General features: G+C 37.5%; 3 protein-coding genes across 3 annotated transcripts in view; all 3 read right to left on the bottom strand.

Annotated features, from left to right (window-relative positions):
- Window positions 1-2,545: 2,545 nt before the first annotated feature.
- LOC131324756 (probable E3 ubiquitin-protein ligase LOG2) lies at window positions 2,546-7,888 on the bottom strand. The gene is made up of 3 exons (XM_058356864.1): window positions 6,547-7,888; window positions 3,831-4,329; window positions 2,546-3,027 (listed from the first exon to the last, which is right to left on the bottom strand). Exons 1-3 carry the CDS (start codon window positions 7,005-7,007, stop codon window positions 2,893-2,895), a joined length of 1,095 nt encoding a protein of 364 aa, XP_058212847.1. The 5' UTR covers window positions 7,008-7,888; the 3' UTR covers window positions 2,546-2,892.
- Window positions 5,160-25,391, bottom strand: part of LOC131324763 (V-type proton ATPase subunit G-like) — a 37,438-nt gene continuing 17,206 nt past the window's right edge. Inside the window, exon 5 of the mRNA XM_058356871.1 lies at window positions 5,160-5,170. The gene's annotated coding sequence lies outside the window, so the exon portion shown is untranslated. The remainder of the gene's footprint in view (window positions 5,171-25,391) is intronic.
- Window positions 21,171-24,141, bottom strand: LOC131324752 (serine/threonine-protein kinase-like protein CCR1). The gene has a single exon (XM_058356858.1). The coding sequence runs from the start codon at window positions 23,940-23,942 to the stop codon at window positions 21,597-21,599; it is 2,346 nt and encodes a 781-aa protein (XP_058212841.1). The 5' UTR covers window positions 23,943-24,141; the 3' UTR covers window positions 21,171-21,596.

The raw sequence follows: 25,391 nt of genomic DNA, 5'->3' as shown, positions 1-25,391 counted from the left end.
CCTTGAATTTTAGAAAATGTTATTATTAAGAGTTACCAAGAATTAAATATCTTCTCACAAGCCAAAGGCTATTTTAATTAAACACTCAAATTACTACTCATTTCATTAATAGCAACATAATTTGTAGGCCACTTGGAACGGGGTCGGATCCCGTCCAATCGCTCCGGACCAGTTTGGTCCAGTTTTTGCATCTGGGTTGTCCAAAAATGTTTTGGACAGGCCAAATTTGTTCGGGGTGTTTTGAATACTTTTTAAGAAAAATTTACTTGAACAAATTTGGGCCATCCGAAAACTGGACCAAACTGGTTCGGAGCGACAGGACGGGATCCTTTCCCCTTGGAACAACCCTCCAAGAATAGGAAAATACACTTACATTTCCTAGGCAAAACTTAATAAAACAAAACTTTGACTACTAAAATTTAGGAATAGTTCATTGACAAACTGAGGAGTTACGTGACATCACTCCAACAAAAAGCTAAGGCACGAAAGCTCACTAGGACATCAGTCTCCACTAATTTAGCCATTGAGAATATTCAAACGACACTCACAAGAAAACTAAGCCCAAAAATACGTGAAGTGCCATAGAGAAGATGCATTAACAAGATAGCATAAAGAACTAACGGTCCGCGAAATATCCAAGCAATGCACATCATGTCTCAACTCAAACAACCAACAAATACCGCGCAAATTTCAATTTCCATGCAAGAAAGATCCCACTATTTTTGAATTTTTTAAATTTTTAAATTTTGATTTTAAAGACTAAACATAATCAAGCACCAAAGGGTCACTCCCCCCAACTTAACTCCCTCCTCCCTCCTCCATCCCAAATTCTATTCTTGGTCTTCTACAGTTTTACGTGTAATTTTCAATGATCTATATCTCTCAATGTATATTGTTTAAAATATGCAATGTGGATCTTATTTGATAGATTTCAATTATTTCTTTAAAAGAATGTCTTTAGAAACATAAAAAATAATATACATTGAGAGATATAGGCAATTTAAAATTGTACGTAATCGTAGAGGATCAAGAATTTGAGACGAAGGGATTAAAAAAATGTGTGACTACAAAGAACCAAAAAGTTTCATTGGTAAGTTATTTTCCATGTAAAATGCCTTTTTATGTTTCGTACAACTAAACAACGACAAATATGTAGAATATTTTACAGGAAAATATTTTACGTCAAAACAAATGTAGCCTAACTTTGCCTCAGAACTTCCCCATAAGTCATTTTAGAGCATCCGTAATGGGTTTATTAACTTGTGTGTACTTAAAAAGAATTTTTCAAAAAATTTCCCCTAGATTTCCCCTACTTTCAACATTTCTCTCTCTATCTCTCTCCATTTATTACCCCTACTATTTTTCAAAAAACTTTTCAAATTCCAATCCAAACAAAGCATTAATAAACAAAAATGTATTTTTTGTTCCACAATGCTTGTGTACTAAAGTGTGGTAAATCTAGTATATAGGGTGCTATTATGTGCGCCAAGTTTGACAAAGATAAGCAAACAATAAGTGGGTTCCATCTCTATGAATTCAAATTCTAACCATAAAACATAAATGCCCATTACTCTTTTTTTTGAAAACTTACCGTTGATTTTTTTTTTTAATTTGTTTTTCTGTATATGCATTGAGCACCAAAGAGCTACAATCCATCCCTTCCATCAATGGATCCCACTCACCTGAATAATTTCGACCACTTTGAGACTTGAGTCCCAGTCATATGAACTAAACTCATCTTTTAACTTTGTTCCATACCACCAGTTTCCTTCTGAATCATCTCAAATCCCTCCTCATCATTCCAGTAGTGATTTACAACCTCCAACATCACAAAAGAAGAACATGACTCAAGTCCAAACTGCAAGGAATCCAAATTGGAGCAAGGAGGAAGATGAAGCTCTTTGCAAGGCATGGTTGTGCGTCTCGGAAGATGCGGCTATTGGTACAAAGCACAGACCAAGCAAGAGGAAAGTTATGGGACCGTGTCCGCGACGAGTTTAATAACATATTGGGTTATGAAACGGGAAGAATTAGCAAGGGATTGATGCACCGTTGTTTTTGACATTATTTTAAAGAGTTGATATAAAAAATAACACACTCCTAACTAACCCATTGAGGTACTCATATATATACTAACACACTCCCAGGTTAACAATGTCTTAACACACACTTATGGGACTCATTTTTTATCCTAATCCACACTTTAACACACAAATATAATAAACCCACTGCGGACTTTTCCTTTCCAAAGTCCAGCAACCCCTCTTTTTTATCCCTCTCCCTCTCTCATTGATTCTCCTCAACTGTGTTCAGGCAATATTCTCTCTCTCTCTGAAGGGTATTTCAAAATAGAAACATAAACATTTCTATTCCAATCCATTGATTGGAGACTACAACTACCCAATTGAAGAAATGTATTCCAAGTACTTCCCAATGTGTTGGTAAACTCATCCGGCAATCAGCAGACAATGGTTGTTCAAGAGAAATTTTCATAATGATATGATATCCTAATAGCAACCAAACACTGGAAAAAGAAATTGACAACTTTTGTTTTAGAAAAATCAATTTGCATAACAAAATATTTTCCAGCCAAAAATATTCATGTTAAAAACAAACCGAACCTAAATCAAATATAAATACAAACCAAACATACTATTATGTATACCATGACAAACAGTAATAACGTTACAAGAACTATGACAAGCATACAGAATCAATTGGCTTGCCATGTTTCCTGGCTTGAACTTCCAAAAAGATGTACCATTAATACAAAGCCAAACTGCATACCGACAATGATCTGCTCCGGGTATTGTCAACTCTGAAAGTTGGAGGAATGATAAGACTTCAGAGGGAGAGGTGATCTTTAATCACACGGTAGCAGCAACAAAATATTTATATGCTAGCAACGCTACACTCTTCAGGCCCATTATTGACCTTGATCTCCAAAAGCTTATCAACTGGTTGTCTGCAAATTGGGCACCGGTTTGTTTGGAGCCTCAAAACCTTTGCACAGCCGCTGCACATACACTGCACCAAGGAGATAAACCAAGGCAATAGCGTGTTAGTAACAAGCTATTGACATGTTTAATATGGACACAATTGCATTCGATAAATATATGCAGACAATGAATTCCATTCATATACTCATCAATAAAACAAATTAATTCCCTCCGTATAGCAGTAGTAAGAGTGACAACAAATTGGTACAGTGATATGTAAAGCAGATCAATCCGCATGCTAGCAGCAAGGAATGAGTCCATGCCGAGGGTGCTGAAAGAAATAGAGAAGGTGGATTTCCAAGGACACGGGTTAAAGGGGGTAAGAAAGGACATATTACAGCCATAGACGCTGAGAATGCGGCTTAACAGAAGCATCTTCGTAGCCTACCAAAATTAGGACAAAGGATCGTTAAGTCCATTTTCTTTGCTATTAAGGAGGCGTTGCCAGCAAGAGTCATACAAAAAACCTACACGTATACAGGTTGATCCAAATAACGACCTTGAACTGCGTTCCATGTTGTAATGACGGACAATTAAATTAAAATGACAAAGGGGTCGACTAAAGTTTCAGAGAAAGGAAAAAGTTAAGTAACTTGAAAGAAATACATCGGAAAAAAGTCTCCAAATCTTCAGAAAAAGAGCAGTGCCCCTTTCCATTACGACGAGGAGGACCAACCAACAACAGAAGTGAAACCGTTGGAAAATCACACCCTCACGAAGTGATTAAATTGCACAAAATGGAAAGATGTTGAGTAGAGATGGGCTCGTCTTGTCCCACATCTAGTGTATATACACGAGAGAGAGAGAGAGAGAGAGAGAGAGAGAGAGTACCATGTGTCGGCAGGGAAGGACAGTTGTGTCCCGAGGTTCAGACAGGCAGATAACACATTCTTTGCCTGGATCATTCCCGTCAAAGTCACCATCGGCTGAATCCCCAATCCCATAAATCTCCTGCAGCTCATACCGGATTTGATTCACCCATACGATCTGCTTCACCACCCTCACCTTGTATTCACCTCTCTCCTTCTCAAACACTGCCTTTGTTATTTGAGAATTCGGGGTCCCAGACTCCACATGTCCTCCTTCAGATCCACTTGGGCTAACTGGGGATGTTTCCGCTTTAACTGCTAGAGGATGCACTTCCATGTCCACCACTTCCAGTAAGTCAGTCTCCTCAAACGTTGAGAAGTCTATTCCAGTTCCAGAAGGTTGTCTGAACTTCTGGCCCAAGCCTTCTTCGAAATGCACCGTCACTGGTGCAAGCAAGTTTTCCTTCGTCGGAGTCAGGATACAATCTTCAGCCTCTTTTGCAAAGAAAAGAACTGTGATGCTGTTTTGCGGCCAAGTAAAAGATATCCCAAAAGTAAACCTTCACCATCTTAAATGAAGACAATAAAAGTGATGCAGCTAGCAGAGAAAATATGAACAAAACAAAGTAAATGACATTATGAAACAGCATCCAGAAATCTGAAACAACAATAGCACCAAGACTTGAAAACCCAGAAAATATAGCGGCATATGGATATAAATATATGACACATCAGCATTAGATTATAAAGCAGGATATGTTTCAAGAAACAAAAAATTCCAGTGTCTAGAACATAGCCTGAGTCAGACAAGCGGGTAACTTGCTAATTATCTATAGCTACTATCATTAAAATGTGCTAAAATACTGGGAAAGAAGGACAAGGACAACACGGAGAGAAGGAAACATAAATGTCAAAGGAAGTTGAAAAGGGAGCACACACGTCAACCCATGACGTCATAAAATCTACAACAGTCACGATATAATCTCCTCAACATGCTTTCACAGTGGTAATCAAGATAACTACAAAGGGTTTTCTCGACTGCCTAATTATGTTTACCGCACAAAGCTAGCTAGGTATGAACTTGATTGATTTTGCCACCTGCCAACATGTCATCTTAGAGAACAAAGGCCAGCATATTAAAGGAGAATAGATAAAAGACAAACAACTAACCAAAAACATCAAAACCGTAACCCAATTGTTTGAGTGAATCCTCCCCAACTATAATTGGAAGTGCATAACATATTGGCCCATAACTTCATATGTTTCTTCATGGAGTCAATTCAAGTTCAACTTCTACTTTTCCAGTATTTTAAGTTTGCACCTGTAAAATAACTGCAGGATACGTCATTGCCACCAACTTAACCATCCCATCCATCTCTCTATTTCCAACAAAGTGCAAAACCTTTATGCCAGTCAACTCACGATTTGTTGGCATATCCCAATGATCCAAGTTATTTTCATCTCAAGTTTCACTTTGTCTAATCTCACCTTCCAATGAGTGTTGGCAGTAAGGCAATTAATAACCTCACTTGTTGGTACCTATTAAGCATGGGAACTTCTGAACCCATGTGACTTTGTTGTACTCGTACCCATAACTACCAGCTACCAGTAATTTGCGTGGTACTTCCACTAGCATAACAGGTAAGTGAAATATGTACAGTACAGTCAGTACTTCAAAAGTAGCCCAATGCATGACCAAGCTGTACCCCATCATACTTCATACAAAGATGAAGCTAATTGATAAGCCTCTCTCTCCCCCTCACCCTCCCCACCCCACCCCCCCCCCCCCCCCCCCCCCGATTTTAGCAACTTAGCATGCTTGTAGAATCAAGATTTTCGACTGTAGCCACTTTAGGATAATGTGCGAATCTGAACTTTGGTTTGATTTTGCTGAAATCGTGATTTTTTTTTAGGCCATACTCCAAAAGTACACGTACAGACATACCAGACTTTTTTCAGGTTTTTAGGCATTGGAAACTGTCCATGCGCCATAACATTGTTGTTGCATATAAAATCTAAAACGTTCGGCAAGCGCGTCTTTGCCAAAAATCCTCAACTTACCAAATGTGAAGGTTTCACTTTTAAGTATAATGCAACAGCTTCCATATGCAAAGCCAGTTTTCTCGATAGAGAAACATGCATGAATATCTCCAAAATCTTAAAACATTTTATCCTGATCTTCGGAACATGCCAAAACCCCAAAGCATAACTCAATCATATCCAGAATTGACAAAGCTGACTTGAATAAGTGAAAACTATTCATAGAATAACTAACAATCTAGAACGAGTACAAAAGATAGACACACAAGTAGAGACAATGGAAGGAAAATAGCCAACAAAAATTCAAGCCCATCATGACTATGACTACTCTATAATCATCATCAGAGGAAATTATTCCTGCAACCTAATTGAATGCTATTACACAATTAAACCGACTAAAATTCAATCTACCAACAAAATTGCAGAACATAATGACTTCACAAGGACATGACACCACCAACAATAAGAGAAATTCCCTACGAGAATGACCAAAAATCCAAAATAATAAGGAACGCCAGACAAACAAGCAGAGAAAAGGGAAGTACCAAATAAAAAAACCAAACTGTCACAAGTACGATATAATCATCACCAGAGGAAATTATTCCTATGATCTGAAGATTCAATCCTCATATAAACAGAATAATAAAATGACTTTCCAAATAAATGACACTTAACCAAAATTCACTTAAAAGATGTACCTTCCGGCAACGGTGGCATCAAATGTGAAAGCAACGAGGAACTGCCCAGGGTTCTCCTCGTCTTGCTCCATACGCAAGCTTTCCTTCTTAAGGTTAACATCATTCCGGATGGTCACCGCCTTTTGATGCTCAACATATGGTGGAGGGGAAGGTAGTACAGGCCCACAAGGGTACATGTGGGGTGGACCGTGGTGCTGATCATACGGGGCAGGAAGCGGCCCTGCCATGGGCGGTGGTGGAGGTGGGTAGTAACCGGGGTAAGGGTAGTAAGGATGAGGGTTAGGGTTGGGGTTAGGGTTTTGGTTTGGGAATTGTGCAGGATAAGGGGTTGCAGCTGCGAACACATAATGGTTAGCCGACATTTCGGGCTGAGGCTGTTGTGGCAGCAGAGGAGGAGGGTGCCTCCGCCGGCTACCGTGCCTCCGCCGACCGTTAACATTACTACTTCCGGTATTACCCATGTCAATTCACCTCTTTATATGCTAACAAAAGAAACCAAATTTTCTTTTTCCTTTATTCTAAGAGGGCAAAAAAAAAAGAAACCCAATTTCACAAAACCCTGTGCCTAATTGACAAAGTTGTATTGCCAGACCAAACAGAGAACGACTGAGGTTTGCATAGAGATCAGAATTCGCCTTTCTTTTAATCACCCAAAACAAAACCACACTAAAAAACCTTAATCCTCAATCGCAAAGTTGGATTGAACCTGTTTACCTATACGTGTTTTATGGTGTTATACAGATAAAATCAGGAATGTTTAAAACTCCTATTTCGTTTCTACCCACAAAATTTTTTGTTCGTTTTCTTCCGCGCTCTGGTTTTCTTTGTGTGAATTTAAGTTCCAAAGGTCTAACCCATAAATTATCTTTAATAATTTCCGTTCTGAAAGAAACCCAGAATATAATTTCCTTTCAGAATTTTTGATTCGCCCAGAAAATAACCGAAAACCCAGGAGAGAAGATAACGGTGAAAACCTGATTTTGGAGGGGGAATTAAGCGCAGGACCTTCTGGCCTTCGTTTTGGAGTTTTTCAGACAACAAAGGAAGTGCTGTATAGACTCATAACGTAAAAACACATCGGTGTAAAAAGAGAGAGAGACAAAGGAAATGGAAACGGAAAAAGGAGAGAGACAGAGAGAGTGAGTGGAGCGGGCAATCGGGACGGGAAGGAAAGGTAGATGAAAAAGGAAGTCAGGAATCCAATGATGGGTGGTCCGGTGGTGTGGGGGTAATGAGAACATGAGATTGCGTGTAGCTCCCTATGACCATCACCAATTTTTGTCCGAAAATTTTGATGGGTCCAACTCCTCTCCAATGCTTACTCCGAAAAGGATTCTTTTAAGTCGCATCTTAATGATCGAAGTCATTCATTTTTTTAATATCAGGCATGAGAAAATTCGAGTTAATCGCATGTCGTTTGATATAATTGTAAAATACATTTATATTGCAAAAAGAGGTTGAAAGTGAATTTTGATCTAAAGTTGAGATCTTGTTTTTGACAATATAAATGCGTTCTAAAATCATATCAAATGATATCCAATCAACTTGATTTTTTGTATATTTGATGTTCTCTACGTGTGAAACAAAATTAATGATCCCGATCACTGAGGCGTGCACGAGAAAAATCCAATTCTGGCTGAAATTGTACACTCCAATTCATTTAAAGGATTAGAGAGGAGCTGAAATCAGATAAAGGGGAAGGGTCTTTACTAAAAGACCATTTTGACTGGTTTTTCAACTAGGGGAAGTATTTGCCGATATTCATGTAGATTGGTCTTGCGTTGAAGTTGGAGATATTATTTGATTCTTTGGAGTAGTTTATAAGCTCATAATGGCCTTACTAATAACTAGATTTAAACAGATCAAAGTGTTTCCCTATGATCTCTGGTCCCTAATGGCCCAACTTGCACTTTTAAGTTATAACTTCTATTCTAATTTACTTGTCCTGGTTTTATTTTAATCGGATTAAAAAATTAATTATATCTTTAAATCGGTAATGAATTTTATATTCAATATGGATCTTATTTGATAGATTTCGATTAGTTCTATAATACAACATTTTCCAGATCAAGTAAAACATTATAAATTACGAGATATAATCAATTGAAAAATGACACGAACTCTTAAAAAGGACAATTAAATTAGAACGGAGAGAGTAGCTTTTTGGATTATCGCTTTTTAGATTATTCGCCTAAACGAATTAAAATAAGTTATGAAAGTGTTTGTTATTTCTTTTTATGAGTAGCTTTTTGGACATTTTTAGTATTAACAAAAATGGATTTTCCCCCAAAAATTTTTTTTGAAACACAAATATTACCAAACATGTTTCTTATTTTTGTTTTTATGAAAACATAAACCTATTTCATACTTCTAGTTTCTTAAGAATAAAAAACTGAAAATGTTACCAAACACACCCCTATATTGTACTTAAAACTTGAGTATGAATAACTTATTCACTTTATGATTTATTTATCCATTCATGTTTTAACAACTTAAAATAAGTTAAAAAAATTGAATTGGAGCTTAAAATAATTTAATTTTTTTGGGTTAAATAGGTTAGAAAAGCCAAATTTATATTCATAGTTGGTAACAAACACCCTTCATTAGCTTTTTTTTAAGCAAATAAGCTAAATAGGTTAGATTATAAATGCTAGCAAACAGGGCCAATATCTTGCTACTATCTCTTTTGAGATCGCTCTCTTATTTTATTTTTTTTTCCAAAAAATTCTCTTTCTAAATACTTTAAAATATATATTAAAATAAAAAGAATTCCTTTGTCTTATCAAGACAAGATTGGATAACCAGTTAAAATTGGTTAACCAAAATTCTAAATAAACACTTGCAAAAAAGAAAAGAAAAACAATAAAGTCTTACGCTAATATTAACCAAATGTTTAATATTGAATCAACGAGCTTGTAGACTAATCTTAACTCCTCCGCCAACCATGTATACAATATTTGTTGGGGTGGGGGAACTCTCTCTTGTTTTTTTTAATCCGCAAACACGCCTTAAAGGCTGGGGGAACTCTCTTGAATCATTGAAATGTATAGTCTTTTTGGTACACTGGGCTTTAAATTCAAAACTGCCCAGCACACCGTATCCTCAACCATCAACAAATCATGTAGAAGATGGAGGCTATTCAGAACTTTAAAATCTAGTGTTCCAATTTTCCAAATATTATTTCTATAGAAGATTCAGAATCCTCTTTCTGTAATCTTTATAATCTGATTTGTATTTTATGATACTAGAGTTTGTTCGTGTTTGAAGGCACGCGCAACATGTTTTGAACACAATTAAAATGAATTGTGAAACTATTGACCACCCCCACCAACAAAAATGATTTATATGGAAAGGATTTTTTTTTCTTACCCTTTTGTTTAGTTTACAAAAAAAAAAACACACACACATCAAAAAAATTGAAATTGGTCAACCGATAAACAAAAATATTTCTTACCCTTTTGTTTAGTTTACGATATGCCTTGCACTAAATTTGTACATGAAATTTTATTACTTTCTATCTTCCCATAACAAAAGAGAGTTGGGATAGAAAAAGTTAGAGAAGATTTATCCTTACTTCGGAGAGAGTGTGCTAGATTTCAAAAATTACTTCCCTTTCTTATTTCAAAATCCGGCTCTTTTTTTGGCAATGAAATTTTATTACTTTCTATCTTTCCATAACAAAAGAGAGTTGGAATAGGAAATGTTAGAGAAGATTAATGAAAATAGGATTTTCCAGCCCTAGGACTCTTCTCAGCCGTAGGATTTATGAGGGATAAGCTTAGGCCGTTAGATTTATATACATATGATTCAAATACTGAGCTGTTTTATTATATAGATATAGATATCTATTTAAGATTACATTTTTCAGTTTACATTCTTCAAGGAGTTGGAGTACATATTTCACGTAAGAGCTTATCTATATCTATATTATAAAACAGAGCGGTATTTTGTCTATTCATACAAATATGAGCACCCTTCCAATCGTTGGATTGAATCATTGATTCAACCTATTTCCCACGCCTGTCTACCCAGTAGTTTTCCTCTCTCTCTCTCTCTCTCTCTCTCTCTCTCTCTCTCTCTCTCTCTCTCTCTCTCTCTCTCTCTCTCTCTCTCTCTCTCTCTTCTCTCTCTCTCTCTCTCTCTCTCTCTCTCTCTCTCTCTCCCTCTCTCTCTCTCTAAATCCACTCCTCGGCGCTTCGAAAAAAGAAAAAAAAACAGCGCCCACAAAGCTCCTTCACTAATCAGCCGTCCCGCACACCCACCAATCATCCGTCCATGAAATCGTTTTGGTTCTCCCTCTCCGGTAAGACTCCCATCATCCTTAGGGTCTTCCTGCAGAAAAATTAATGTGCCTAAATTGCTGTTTAGGATGAGAATTTTTTTGATGGGAGTCTTATCGGGAAGAAAAAATGCTGTCTAGGATGGAACTTTTTTTGCTATCAGAAAAAGAAAAAGAATTTTGTCTTTGAAAGATACTCATTTTGTGTTTGTTAAAATGCATTTTGACAGAGTGAAAATAGTGGAGAGTAAATTAATTCTTTATGCCCACTTTTGTGTAGCTCTCTTAATTTTTGGATATACTTTGTGGTCGGACACTGCGAGGACACGTGACACAACGGAAACAACACTGAGACATGTCTGGGGAAACTTTTTGCTATTTAGAAAAAGGAAATCGATTTTGCTATGTAGGATGAGAATTTTTTTATCTATAACTTTTGTTATTTGTCTTTCAAAGATGCTCACTTTGTGTTTGTTAAAATGCATATTTGACAGAGTGAAAATAGAGGGGAGTGAATTAATTCTTTATGCCCACTTTTGTGTAGCTCTCTTAATTTTTGGATAGACTTTGTAGTCTGACATTACAAGGACACGCGACAAAATAGAAACACGTGGAGACATGTATGGACACACCACATGAGGTATCCATTACCAAGGGAAATGCTGGGGACACGGCAAAGTGAATTCAACACTTTTTAAAAGCTTTACTAGGATAACATATGTATCTTAAAAGGTATTCCAATTGAGAGTTTATTTGTTGTGGACTTTGTTCCTCTTTCGTTTGAATGGTATTGTTTGATCATATCACTACAGGACAAGCACATCTCTTTCCCTAGGTAACAATGTGATCAAATCATTACAGGACCAACACATTCATTTCCCTTGCTCTCTCCCCTATCTCCAAGCGTATGACCGAAATGTGTTGCGTCATGCCTTCAAGTACGAGTATGCAGTAGTTGTATGACAAATTATGAACTACTCTCTTCGTCCATTTTTAAATGTTCAGTTTGGTAATTTTAACTTATTAAATAGATGTCATTACACCGTATCCAGCTCCTCTCTAGTCGCACTTTTGGAATGGAGGGGACAGTCCACATCGCGACTGCTCATTGGTATAGTCAATTGTTCAGATTTGTTCAAAAAAAACTCTTACATGAAAGAGTTTTGAACAAATCGCAACTATTCATTGTAGCAAATGGATGGTCTCTATGTGGTCTATCTCATCTAGTCCAAAAGTGCGACTATTTGTGTAACGCCCCGATTTTTCAAGAAATTTCGGAAGCATTAATCCTAAAATACACTGAATTTTACAAACTATTAGGCCCCTATTTATCCTTATACAAAAATTACAATTTCAAAATAATACAAAAATCTATGTAACAAAAGCAACTCCAGAGCGACTCTAGTTTTGACACGAAATTCCAAGCAATGTTGGCCCAGACTCCGTTTCAGAGGTCCCACCTGTATCAACTGTTCCACTGTGGAATCCTGCACACTTTGGCAAATTGAACGCCGAAGCAAACGATTTGCCAGGATACAAACGTATCCTGAGTGATAATTCACTAAGTAGAAATTCTAAAACCCAATACCACAATATGCAGATCAATAATATAATAATTCATAATACACCGAAGGTATAAAATAATAACACATTGTCTTTTTCTTTACTATCCATCATCTTACATGTAATCTAAAGATTCTTTCCGCGAGATCCTTTCCTCCCACATCCACTAACTACAATCGTCTCGTGGGTCCACCCTTCCTCTTGCTTATCCTGCACCAGGGTCCTAGGTGAGCTCACCTAAGTTATGTACCGAGCATGTTCTCACTTAAGACCATAGCAGGAGGATCGAGTCATCCCATGACGTATCGTACATTAGGGTCGGACATCCACTAACCCACGCTAACTATAACCGTCTCATAGGACCCATTCTCTTTCTCGAAGAGAAACTTCTCATGACGTATCATACATTAGTATCACAACACCGGGCCCCGTAGGTAACCCATTTCAACATAGGGCCCCATAGGTTACCCTTGCCATCGCCATGGCTCAATTCACAATCCATACAGTACTCACACTTTCAACACTTTATCATTTTCCATTTACGTATCATCGTCTATATGATTCACTACTCGTAACCACACCGGAAACTTATTTGTCCAATCTACAGCCATAACAAAATATCACACGGTTCAACACTTCAACTAAAAGTACTAACAACACATAACCATGCGATAAAATTAATCCTGTCATAGAATTAATCATGCGAGTAACAAAATAATATTCAGTCAAACAATTAATTACTACACTTAAAATTAAGTCTATTTCTCTCATTCATAAATTTTATAAAACATTTCTACTATTTAAACATTTTCTTTAACTCTCATATTATTCATAGATATTACAAACTAATTTTTTTATTGAAAAATACTTATTTTAAATATTAATTAGAGGTTTTCATAACAACAAAATTTTGCGAGACTATTCTAGTCAATATTTATTAGAGTTAAAGATTAACTAATATATAATCTAAAATATTTCTTGTTTACAATCTAAATAAATTTTTTACTAATAAAATATTCTTGTTAATATTTCATAAACATTTATCCACCCCAATAATTTATTAAACGCGTAAACGTCCACTCAAATACAAATCAACAATGCATCATCAATAATAATTTCACAATCAAACACTTGTTAAACGATCATAAATTTTCACTGGGTATAATACTAATCATTCTAGAACAACCGAACTGAATTTTAATATAAACAGGACTAAAAATAAATTAACAATTTAACAGCAGGTCAGCATCTTCAATAAACTTTAAATCTAAGTCCTAACTCCATTAAAATGCAGATTAAGGTTTCGGGTTTTCGAAAAACTACCTCAAACGCGATTCTAAGTCCGGATAAGTGTTGTACGGTGTCCGTAGATCGCCATGGTGGTTTTGAAATCTCGAGGCAGTGTCCGGCGGCACTCTGACAGGGCCCGCAGCAGCGGTGTGCCCATGAAACTCACGGTGTGCACACACCTACGGCCACAACTCTCTCTCTCTATATATATATTCTAGACTCAACAATAGAATTTGGAGTAAAATAATATACTGGTGTTCAATTTTCGGATTTATGTGGGTATGTATAATAAGAGAGAATAAGATAGCAAGAAGGTGAGAGGATAAGTGTAAAAGTGGTGGAATGAGGAAGGAGAGTGATACTGATAACGATAAAAAGATAGGGGACAAGTGCCACATTTGGGGGGGTTTTCAATTCTAATTTATGTAGACGCATGTATGTACATGGTGAGAATATATCTGGACGCTTTTATGTATAGGATGAGAAAGAGAAGTGGAGAGTTAGTTTGAATAGAGTTCTACTTAGGGTTTAGATAGGAAAGATAAGAGATGAATATGAATCACTGATTCCCTGTATATCTAAAGTTTAAATACATATCTTATATAATAATGCAAATAATATCAATTGTACACATAATAATATATGTTAATTATTCAATCTAATTAATTATTGAATTAGGAATTTAACAATATAAATTTGTATTATTAAAAAAAAAATTGGGTCGAAAATCCGGGTCGTTACAATTTGATAAGCTCTCAATAGTGTAAATAAATGGGCTTATCTATCTCATTTTTGTCACACTCACGTGCACAATTGGTCTGATTTGAATGATATTGCGCGTAGTTTGTGTTTTTGACCATTATAGGTTGAACGTGAGAATAAGGCGTGTTTTGGCGCAATGAATGACTTCCAAGAACATCCAAGGCCCCAAGGCCACGTGGAATCCCGTGGATGAGCTCAAAAAGTCATAGCAAGAAGCCACGGAGAGTGAACGGAGTGGGCGAGGGTGATTTAAAGATGAAGTAAGAAAGCTGACTGTTTTCCAGATTAGTTCCGGAAACCCCAGAAATGCCAGTTCCGGAACCAACCATCTAGTGGACAACACTTTCTGATGCAGCAGAAATGCTAGTTCCGAAACTCAACTGAAAATTTGACAGATTTTGTACTCGATCTCAGATTAACTCAGGGGTATTTTGGTCATTTGTAACTTGAATTCTAAGGCATATAAATAGGTTTCTGCCCTATTTTGCTAGGATATTTTTAATTTTCAGCCTTAGGAACTTCTCTCTCTACCTCCCTCTCCTCTCAAACTCTTCATCTCTCTTCAAAGGAGATTGAAGAGTTGGGTTTTGAGGTATTTCGTCTTCATTAATGTTGTAGGTACAATTAAGATCTTTCGAAATCTTAAGTTTATTTTCGTTTTTATTCATGAATCGTATTTATCTTTTTATGCTTGTCCTTCGTTCTTGTTCTATGATTGAGTAGTGATAAAGGCTTGGTCATGGGTTGATTTCTACCCCATGACTTGGATAGTTTAATGGCTTCTCTCATTTCTTGTGCTTAATGTGGTTTGTGAATGGATTAAGTTCATTTTCATCTAACAAAACCTAGGGTTGTTAACCTCTTTGATTATGTGTAGGCAAGGACTTGATCTCTTACCACATATAATGCTTGGAGCTATGTCACTCTAAATGTTTGCCAAAATGCCTAGCTCAAAGAACTTGTTGAATTCTAATCTTTGGTCTAAACTTAGGGTTGTCAACTTCTTTGATGCCGTGTCGACAAGTCTCCTTGGCACACGGCATGCTTAGAACTCTGTCGCTCTATGTGTTTGATAAAATGTCTAAATGAGTTCCTTTCCATTTCCAAACCTTGTTGTATGAGTTAAACTTGATTTTCATGGTTAAATCTTCCGAGTGAGATCAAATAACAATTGACTCTCACTTGAGTTATCAAAGAGAAGCATTGAACGGACTAAGTTATGGGTGGAATGAAACTCTAGACCTTGCCGCTTTTAATTTCTAGTCAATCTTTGTTTTCAATTAAAGTTAGGAGGTAGAGAGAATTTCTATCACTCCAAAATTGATTGTCTCAAAGCTGAACTCATAGTTGGTGGTCCTAACGCTAAAAATCCTTTGTAAATCAAACTTTTGGCCTAGCTCCATTGGCTCCTCGTGGATTTGACCCCGGACTTCTGGGTATTATGCTTTCAACCGACCTAGCCCTACGCTTGGGGCATTATTATTACAACACACATTAAGGTCACAAGCACTATCTATTTCCATTACACCTTTCACATCAACTTTTACCTTCACTTTTTAAAATTATCCTCTACTTTTACGCATTCTTTATCCATTAAATTTTCAAAAGGACAAAATAATAATTGTACAAACTTTTACTCATTAACTTTTCAAAATGGACACTCACTTAGGTATCAACCCTAAAATAAAATAATGGATTCTTATTTAGGAACAGAGGGTGTATATGATTTTGTTGTACGTACAATTTCAACTTGGTATAAAAATACCCCGAAAAGAGGATTCAGAAAATATATACTTCTTCCGTCCCAAATTGTTGGTCATGTTTACTATTTAGGACCTCAAAAAAAATTGGCTATATCCTTTAATTTATAGTATTTTTTATATCAAATATGAATCTTATTTGATAGAACTCAAATAATATTGTTACACAAAGTTTTCGAAAACGTAAAAAACATTTAGATTGTGACATATAGACAAACTTACGGTAAGCGAGTTTGTACGGGCAAAAAAAAAAAATGAAAAAGAAGCCAAACAATTGGGAAAGGGAGTGAGCATATGTTTAGAATATATACGTCTTTGTTTAGAGGCCAAAGTAATTAAGGGCTGCCATCAAATAAAAAACTATATAGCCACGCTTTAATTATGCGATGTGCAATTATTCAAATACAGAAAATTAGTCCCATCCAATTAGCCACCTTCTCTGTGGAAGTGACCGATCAATTGTGCACCATTCAAATCTGCATATTTAATTCAGTCAATTTTTGTTGGCGAATAACTTTATAAAACTAAAAAGGGACCGCAAACTGAGAATTTCATTTTTCACAAATGCCAACTTGATTAAATTTTTGTATATAGAGTCCCTGGATAGACTTAATTTTTATTTGTAGCAATAAATATATAACAAGTTGAGGAGTAATTCGTACTTTCTTCTAGGGACGAAAGTTTTAACCGAAAAACCGAAACGGCTAACCTAACAGGTCATTCTTTAACATGTTTGGTCGGTTTTTTCTTATTGTCATGGTTCGTTTTGTTTTTAAAATTTCACCAATGATTAATAATGTCCAGAGCACTACTAACACCCGCGGAACCGAACTAATTGAAGCACTACCAAACTGAACGGTTTTTACGCCGATCAGTGTCGGTTGTTGGTATTCACAGACCAATTACTTTGGTTTGGTGCTACAAAACGACTTTAAGCCGATCAAACCGAACTGATTCCATCCCTACAGTTCTTTCCTGTTAAGAAAACCTGTACAAAATAGTATGGCAATGGTACACTTGTATCCATAACCTCAGTGATGCACTTTTTTTTACTCCGTATTTTAAGTGAATGGAGGAGGCCATCAGCTTTGGCATTAAAGATCCATTTTCGCTTTGTTAGAGTTCTTTTCTTCAGTCCTTGTGCTTTTGCAGTAATATAGGCAAATAATACAGAATGTATCCAGTCCACTATCCTCGTGATTTTGTTTTATTTTTGTCCCCATTGTATTGGGCAGTTCTGCTTTGAATATGGATTGAAGTAGGAAACATTACACACCTGTATTCCATTGGCATATCTCACAACATGGACTGTTCCACAACAAGATAGCTAAATGCTTTATTTCATTTGTTTAAAGTTTCAGTTATAACCTAAGCCACATAATTCACGTGTGCGAGCGTGAAAATATTTTTGAAACATATCCTAAATTACTAAAATTTATGATAGCGAGGATTAAGAGCCGAAGCGCATAGCGAGGTTTTAAGAACGAAAGCATATGGCATTTTAAAAGATTATCTGAATAACATTATGACCCTTGCTAGTGCATAGAATTGAGAGAAAACAAAGGGTAGTTTCTATATCTTCCCCTTGGAATTACTTGTCAAAAAGGAAACTTCATTGATACAACAATAATAACAGAACCCATGTATCAGAGAGGGCACACGCCTAGAGGCCCAATTCAAATTATGTGTACATTATCATGTTTCCTTCATTGATAGTCCAAAGTATCGGTATGCAAAAATAGGAAACTTCATTGATATATCAAATAAAATAGGACAACCGTACAAATACCAACCATACAAACGATCAAACAGTACAAGCAACAGAACAAACGAACCAAGTCTGAACAAAACCCCATCAAGGATTGAAAAGATTCAGCAAAATCCGCTGTCAACCTGGAACTCGTACCAAGCTAGATTTTAGAAGTGGCCCCCATCATGTAGATCAAGGTTGTGCTCTGATACCAATTGTGACGACCCGAAATTTTATAGTGTCAAAAATAACAATCCTCTGAATAATTATTAGTCTCCAAAATAAAATCAACCTCATGGGTCCTAAAATCCTCAATTGCTACAACAATAGTGATTTCCTCAAATAGCTCTCACAAAAAACAAAAAAACAAACTCCTAAAATGCTCCAATTTCCGGCCGCTACTAACCTTTTCTTGAATCTGCCACATAAATTACGCGTGAAGTATACAATATGACCAATAATAGCTCAAAAAAAAAGGAATTAGCTCAATAAACGACAAAGCGAGATCATCTAAAACGGGATTAAATCTTGCTTCTCTGATACACAAACGGCGAATGGACCTCACCCCCTCAACCCTTGCCCATGGGGTTTTTTGGTATATCTTGGGAGACTGTTGGCCGAGCCACTCGTTCGTGTATCAATTCATTCCATGGCATTAAGCCAAGATATCTTATGCGGCATTTATTAGTGGCAATATCTTTAGTCAATAACTAATGACAACGATTCTCGATTCCAATAAATGCATTGTTAGTAGATTTCCTGTCTTGAGGCCAGGATGTAGCTCTTTTTTTAAGACGTTTTTGCTGCTTCTTTTTTCTTCTTGTTTTTCTAACAAATGAAAATGTTGTACTCCTTCCGTCCCTTTTTTTGTGTCCAGTATTCCATTTTTGGCTGTCCCTTAATAAGTGTCCATTTTGTAAAGTTAGGGAGGTAAAAGTTGGTGCATTGTCTATTTTGTCCCTAAAAGTAGATTTCATTTTGAAAAATTAGTGAGTAAAAATGTAACGATGATGGGTAAGTAGGGAAAGTGGAGAAAAAAGTTGATGTGAAATGTGTAATGATGATGTCTTTTTAATAAGTTGGAGTTACGAAGTAGGACACTTAAAAAGGGACGGAGGGAGTATGTCTCTATTCCAGTATGAAATGAATTTAGCATTCCAGAATCGTCTCGTTCAGTAATTAAAAAGATTTTCAGTTCATAAGCTCACGCTTCCATTTTGGACGAAGTAGGTCTCGTAAGCTAACTAGGATATGCCAAGTGAAGGAACATGTGAAGGATTCTAAATCCACACTCTTGTTCGGTTGTAACAGGACACAAAGGAGGTTGAGATATTTCAAATATTTCTATTGAAGAACCCGTACTCTTGTGTCCCGTTACAACCGAACATTAATAACAGATTTAGAATCTTTCACATATTCCTTCATTTTTGTTCATTTTCCACTATTCCTTCGCAAAATCTGGGATCAACATATGCCTTACTGATGCTGATAGGTCCCCAACTACATGACGCGGCAAATCATAGCGAATAGAGATTCAGAGAGAGTATGAAAGTTCACTCTCAGAGAGTCTTATACAAGACACACAAGTTTCAAGTTAAACGGGTCAGCATTTAGTACTAGTTTTTTCAGGGGGGCGATGTGTTGTGTTACCTCCTCTCCCAAAGATTATAATGACAGCAAAATCATAAATCTCTGCTGCATGTGGAGGAGTGGATTTGAAATGGAGCGATTTAAGGTTAGAACTTCGCAAATTTGTAGGGGAGATTCTTGATTGAATACAATACCGTAGATGTAATTTGTTGAAATTTCTTCTTCAAGTTGATTATTTATGAAAGGATCCAAGATTATAACAGTCAAAAGGTTATGTCCAATGTACTAATCCATTCTTGAAATGTAGACCCGGAAGGGCCGGAACACATCACTAGAATCCAGTTAACAACAGTGTAATCTTTGCCCTATTTCTGTAATATAGGTTTTTTTTACGATGGATTTTATACTGATTATTGATCCTATACAACAAACGTTATGATGGAATATCCTGCAATGCCGCCTATGCTTTAATTTTGCAACATTATATAAGGATGATTGAGGAGCTTCTGAAATTCGCGATATTACGACTTTTGTTTCATTAAAATATGTGGTCTTTGTTCACATGGGGCTCAAAATCCATCTAGTTCAACAAGAGAAGTGAACTACGTACCGATATCTGTATGCATCCAGCACCAATTAGCTGATGTGAACAAGGGTACTTGTGAACACTGACTAGTAATTGAGGTCCGAAGACAAGGCATAAGTTGTCAAAAGTTGATGGTGCTCTAGTTGGTATAAAGAATCAAGTTCTCAGCTCCAAACTACTACATAAGGTAAACTATGAGAGGGTTTCAACTCAGAGAGAGAGAGAGAGAGAGAGAGACTAAAGAGATTGGTTATGGGCTTTGGATCAAAGTCTTTGAAGTCAATTAGACACAGAAACACTGGCAAACATGAGGACAGGGACACAAGAATTTTGTCATCCCCACTATGCTCGTCAAAACACTACTAGGGCACTCAAATTAAGCCCAAGAACACCACAATTACAACAAGAAAAAGGAAAAATAATAGTAGATCTTAATCTTCTTTCCCAACGACCCATATCACCAATCTACACTTATCAGCAATAGCAGGCATCCTTGGGCTTTCCCAAGGCAGACAATTAAAAAGCTCCCGCTTCGTATCACTTCTTCTATACAAAAAGAAACTTACATTTTCAGCGTTTAAGAAAGACCTTGACAAATGAAGCAGGAAACAAATGGTCGTCAGGACTACTCAGAAAATGGCAGTTTTCGTCTAACATTGTCTTGCCTTAAAACGAACTTGTTAACCATGAAACCTAGCTTGTTGACCTTTGTGGAAAGTAGGTTGTACAATAGGCTGCACAACTATGAAAGAACATGAAAACAAGTGATGCCATAAGTGGTAGACGTAACAACTTCCACAGTTCCACCAAAAAATGTATCAGAAAACGAATGGCAAGATCATCATCCCTCCAAGACAAAATGGTTAAACAACTAATCAAGTCAGATATCGTTCTTGCATTGATTAATTATAATCAATAATCAATAAACCTAAGAATGGTTAAAGGAATGCACTCAAATCTTAGTTGATACAGCATGCCAGTGAACAAATTCAAGGGACAATTCGAAAACTTTCTTCAAGTAAATCTTCAAATATTCAATAATCGGAACTAGTTAACAAGAGATTCTCCCCTTGGCAAATGTCTCTACATAATAATCATGACTAGAAAGTATTTTTCCTTAAATACAAGAAAGCATAGCTGATTCTCAACAGTTAAAAGACTGATATTACTGTATAAATCATAAAAGAATCACAGATATAGGCTGGCACAAGACCTTTTAACCTCATTTACGTTGTAACAAGAGTGAAAAGCCGAAAAAGCTCAAAACAAATGTACATAATCTACAAGAAGCTTATAACAGATGTGATTTGGTTGGGTTTTGGGTGAGTAAAGCACATAATCTACAAGAAGCTCATAACAAATGTACAAATGCAGGATATCAGCAGTAGCACTCACCTCAAGCTCCTTTCCTTTGTTTTCCTTTTTTGAACAATTCAATTCCAAGCAATATAGAAGAATTCAATCATGAAACTACAAAACCAATCCGTCCTTGACAATTTGCTCCAAAGAACCTGCCACATCTGACATAGTAGGACGCTCACTAGGATTTTCCCTCAGTGCGAGCTCTGCTATTTCAGCAAGTCTAAGTAGAGGTTCGACATTTCTCGGAAGAGCCACGTACCGATCAATAAGAGCAGCCGCCTTACAATTTTTCATAAAGGGCAAAGCCCAGTCAACAATACTTTGGGGTGTGGAATCTCTGTCGTACGTTTTCCTCCCGCTAAGAATCTCAAGCAGTACAATCCCAAAGTTGTAAACGTCCTCTTTCATTGCTCCGTTAATATCCCTGTCATTTGGAGTAAGAAGCCCAAAATCTGCAATCCGTGCACCCAATTCACCATCCAAGAGAATATTTGAACACTTGACATCGCGATGGACAATAGGAGGCACAACTTCACCGTGAAGGTACTGAAGTCCCTTTGCAGCTTGCATTGCAATCTTCAACCTTAGGCTCCAATTAAGTGGAGAAAGTCCCCCATGGAGGTGATCGTGAAGAGTCCCGTGGGGCATGAACTCATAGACAAGCAACCTTTCCCCCATCTCCGCACAGTAACCCAAAAGGTTAACGATATGGCTATGACGGACATTGCATAGGATTTCCAACTCTATTTCGAAGTCGCGGTTATTGGTGCGTATTATCGTAGCTGCATTTGCCCTCTTTACAGCCACTTGCCTACCATCCGCGAGTATGGCTTTGTATACGAAACCGTAGCTTCCCCTCCCTAGCTCATTGAACTCTTTGAATCCATTAGTGGCATCCTTTAGCTCCGAGAGTCTGAAAACTTGAGCGATTCCAAGAGATAGGGTTGAAGGAACTGGAGGACTTGAATCGGTAATCGCATCCTTTTGCAAATCATCTTTCCCAATGCACGATGCAAATTGTTTCTTACCCTCGGCATTTTTTCTGGAAATTATATCCGGTAAGAGACAACACGCGATCACAATCAACGTGATACCCAAAACCGAAGACACAAGAATGAGCACTAGTCTTTGTAACTGACGGTCATGCTTCTGCTCCATTTCTGCCGATGATTGAAGCTTACAGACATCCAAACAAGAACTGTTCTGGCAAAGAGAACAAGCTGTGCATACTCTATCTGCATTAGCGGTACAAGAACTAGAAGGGAATTGCCCTTCAGAACAATTTAAAGCGCAAGGCAAACAGATATTTAGTTCTCTTCTAACACACAAAGTTTCTAGATCCGGTTCATTAAGAATGCTAGCATTGAATGTGAATTCTCCAATTACACAAGTTCTTGGAGTACATAGACCAGGACTACATAACTCCAATGGAGGATCATAATCATGAGGTAATGAAGCATTGGTAAACCAACAATCAAGAACCAAGTCAACTTCCCTGATGCCACAGGTAACAAAACGAGACGAAGCAATTGTGAAGAACCCGGAACCCTTTGGGATCGAAGAGGGGTCAAAACTCCCCCAACACTCAACCCCATGATCATCCTCTCGGATCCCACAATAATGTTTAGCACCGGCAGCCAGCGACACGAACCGAGTCCCAACTGGAATAGGAAGAAAGGAACTTGAATTGCCCCAACATTTCACCTGTCTAGAAACTTGAGAAATACCACAAACAGAACCTAAACCAGAGGCTAAGGCCACAAAATTATCCGACACACTGGAAATTCCCAATGCTGTCGAGTTCGGGCCCCAACAAACTAACCCACCTTGACTAGCACCACCACAACTAAACCCATCACCAGAAACAACATTGGTGAAAGCAAGTGTACTGACATTGGGATTGTAAAACAGAGTACTCTGTTTTGAAGTCAAACTAAACAGGATACTCTGTTTTGAACTATCATCTGATTTCAGAACAATGTCCCAACAATCAACTGTCCCAGAATTGCTAGCCGAGTAATACGATCCCCTGACAGCACAGACGTGATTCTTACCTGCAGCGATGTGGGAATAAGCGGTGGTGACGAAAGGTGGAGGGACAAGATCGGTGCTTGAGCCGTTGGAGTTCCAGCAGTAAGGCTGCGAATTATTCGACAAAATGCCGCATAGAAACCCGTCGCCGCCTGCAAGAGCAGCCATTGGCGGGATTTGGAGAGATGGATTTTGACTGGAAGAGGGAGTGGATGGAGAAGAGGCGGTGGTGGTATTTTGGCCCCAGCAGATGACGGCTTGCTTGCCGCTGGCGTCGATGGCGCAGAAGAAGCCGGAATCCCCGAATGCGGCGGCGATGGAGCCCATGGATCCGAACCCGGATGCGGATCCAGCGAAGTTGAGGAGGAAGAAGGGAAGAAGAGAGAAGAACCCATGATGGGTTGTGTGGGATTTTTGTGTCATGGTTTGGGGATTTGGATTTGGTGAAGTTCTTGAATCAGTTGGAGTGTCATGGATTGATGGAAAATTGGAAATGGAAAGGTAGTGGAGGGTGGCGGTGGTGTTTGTTTTGCAGGGTGGGATTGACGAAGGTTTTTGGAGATGGAGTTGTCGTGTTGGTGAGGGGCAGGTAACGTGGGTGCTGCCTGTTTTTACAGTTTTGGTTTGGACCGTTGGAAGTTTTTGAGTTTTGACGAAACTAGTACTACAAGTTACCACCCACGTCCCAACACGATTTGAAACATTGAAATGTCTATCTTGTACAAACGCGATTTGTTCATATATCAAACAAAGTCCAATTAGGAACCACGGACCCGAAGATTCTCTAGTGCACAGGACATGTAGCACATATCACAGCCGATGAGTATTTCTAAAGGTCTGGATTTAAATAAAAAAATTTCGGGGAAACTTTTCCGGGAAAACGATTCTCCGGAAAAATTTCATTTGAATTCGAATCGTTAAAAACACTGACGGACGCCCTGTAGGGATCCTCCCTCCAGGATCCCTAGATCCTTGGAACCACTGCCTAATACAGTTGGTTGCCTACCACTCCCCTCCTTCCCTTCCTTTTAGGAGGCGGAGGTTCGAGCCCCTCCTTGGGCGGTTTGGGGTAAGGGCTATGGATAGTCCCTGTACTCCCTGTGCTAACCTAACACACTCCGCTAACCCCTGCTAACTATACCGTGTGGAAAAAAATAAAAAATAAAGTCCAATTAAACTGATTTTTGGTGTGCATGCACTTTTCAGCGAGTTTTACTAAATGAACAATTCCGATTTTTTTTTTTTTGTCTGAGATGGACTCCAAATAATTGAAAACTGGATGGCAACTAAGTCCTGCTTAATGTGTACACGAACGGGACCGAGCGTAAAAGTGTTTTAAAAAAATATAAAGTAAGATTTACAAGAGCAAGAATTGGGAGTGTGCTCAAGAAAAGTACAGTGAAATGAAGTAAAAGAAAATAAAACTTTTTTGTTTGGAAGAAAGAAAATATTATTTATATATCTATGTATGTTTTGTTGACAAATAATTTGCAAGAAAAATTAAAATTTCTTCTTTTTTCCAAGATCTATTTTACAAGAAAGTATTTTCTGATAGAAAAATTGAAGTTGTGTTCCACAACTCTTTTGGTGACTGAACATTGAGAAAGTTAGAGAGAAGTTGATTTTTCTATCTTCTCGCGTTCAGAGAGAGAGAGAGAAAGAGAGAGAGAGAGATTACCAAATTTTTGTTGTGATTATTGTTTTTTGAAAAGTTTTTTTTTTTTTTAACCAAATTTTTGTTGTGATTATTGTTTTTGTGAAAAGTCTTTTTTTTTTAAAATACTACCCTGACCCTGTCTCAACAAGATGGACGCGGGGGCTCTGCTGCCCAGGGGTGGGCAGCAGCCCCTGCCCACACTCACACACACTCAC

This window comes from Rhododendron vialii, chromosome 4a (genome assembly GCF_030253575.1).
Source record: "Rhododendron vialii isolate Sample 1 chromosome 4a, ASM3025357v1".
NCBI classification, from domain to species: domain Eukaryota; kingdom Viridiplantae; phylum Streptophyta; class Magnoliopsida; order Ericales; family Ericaceae; genus Rhododendron; species Rhododendron vialii.
Note: the sequence above shows the minus strand (reverse complement) of the source record. Positions and strands in the feature narration are given on the sequence as shown.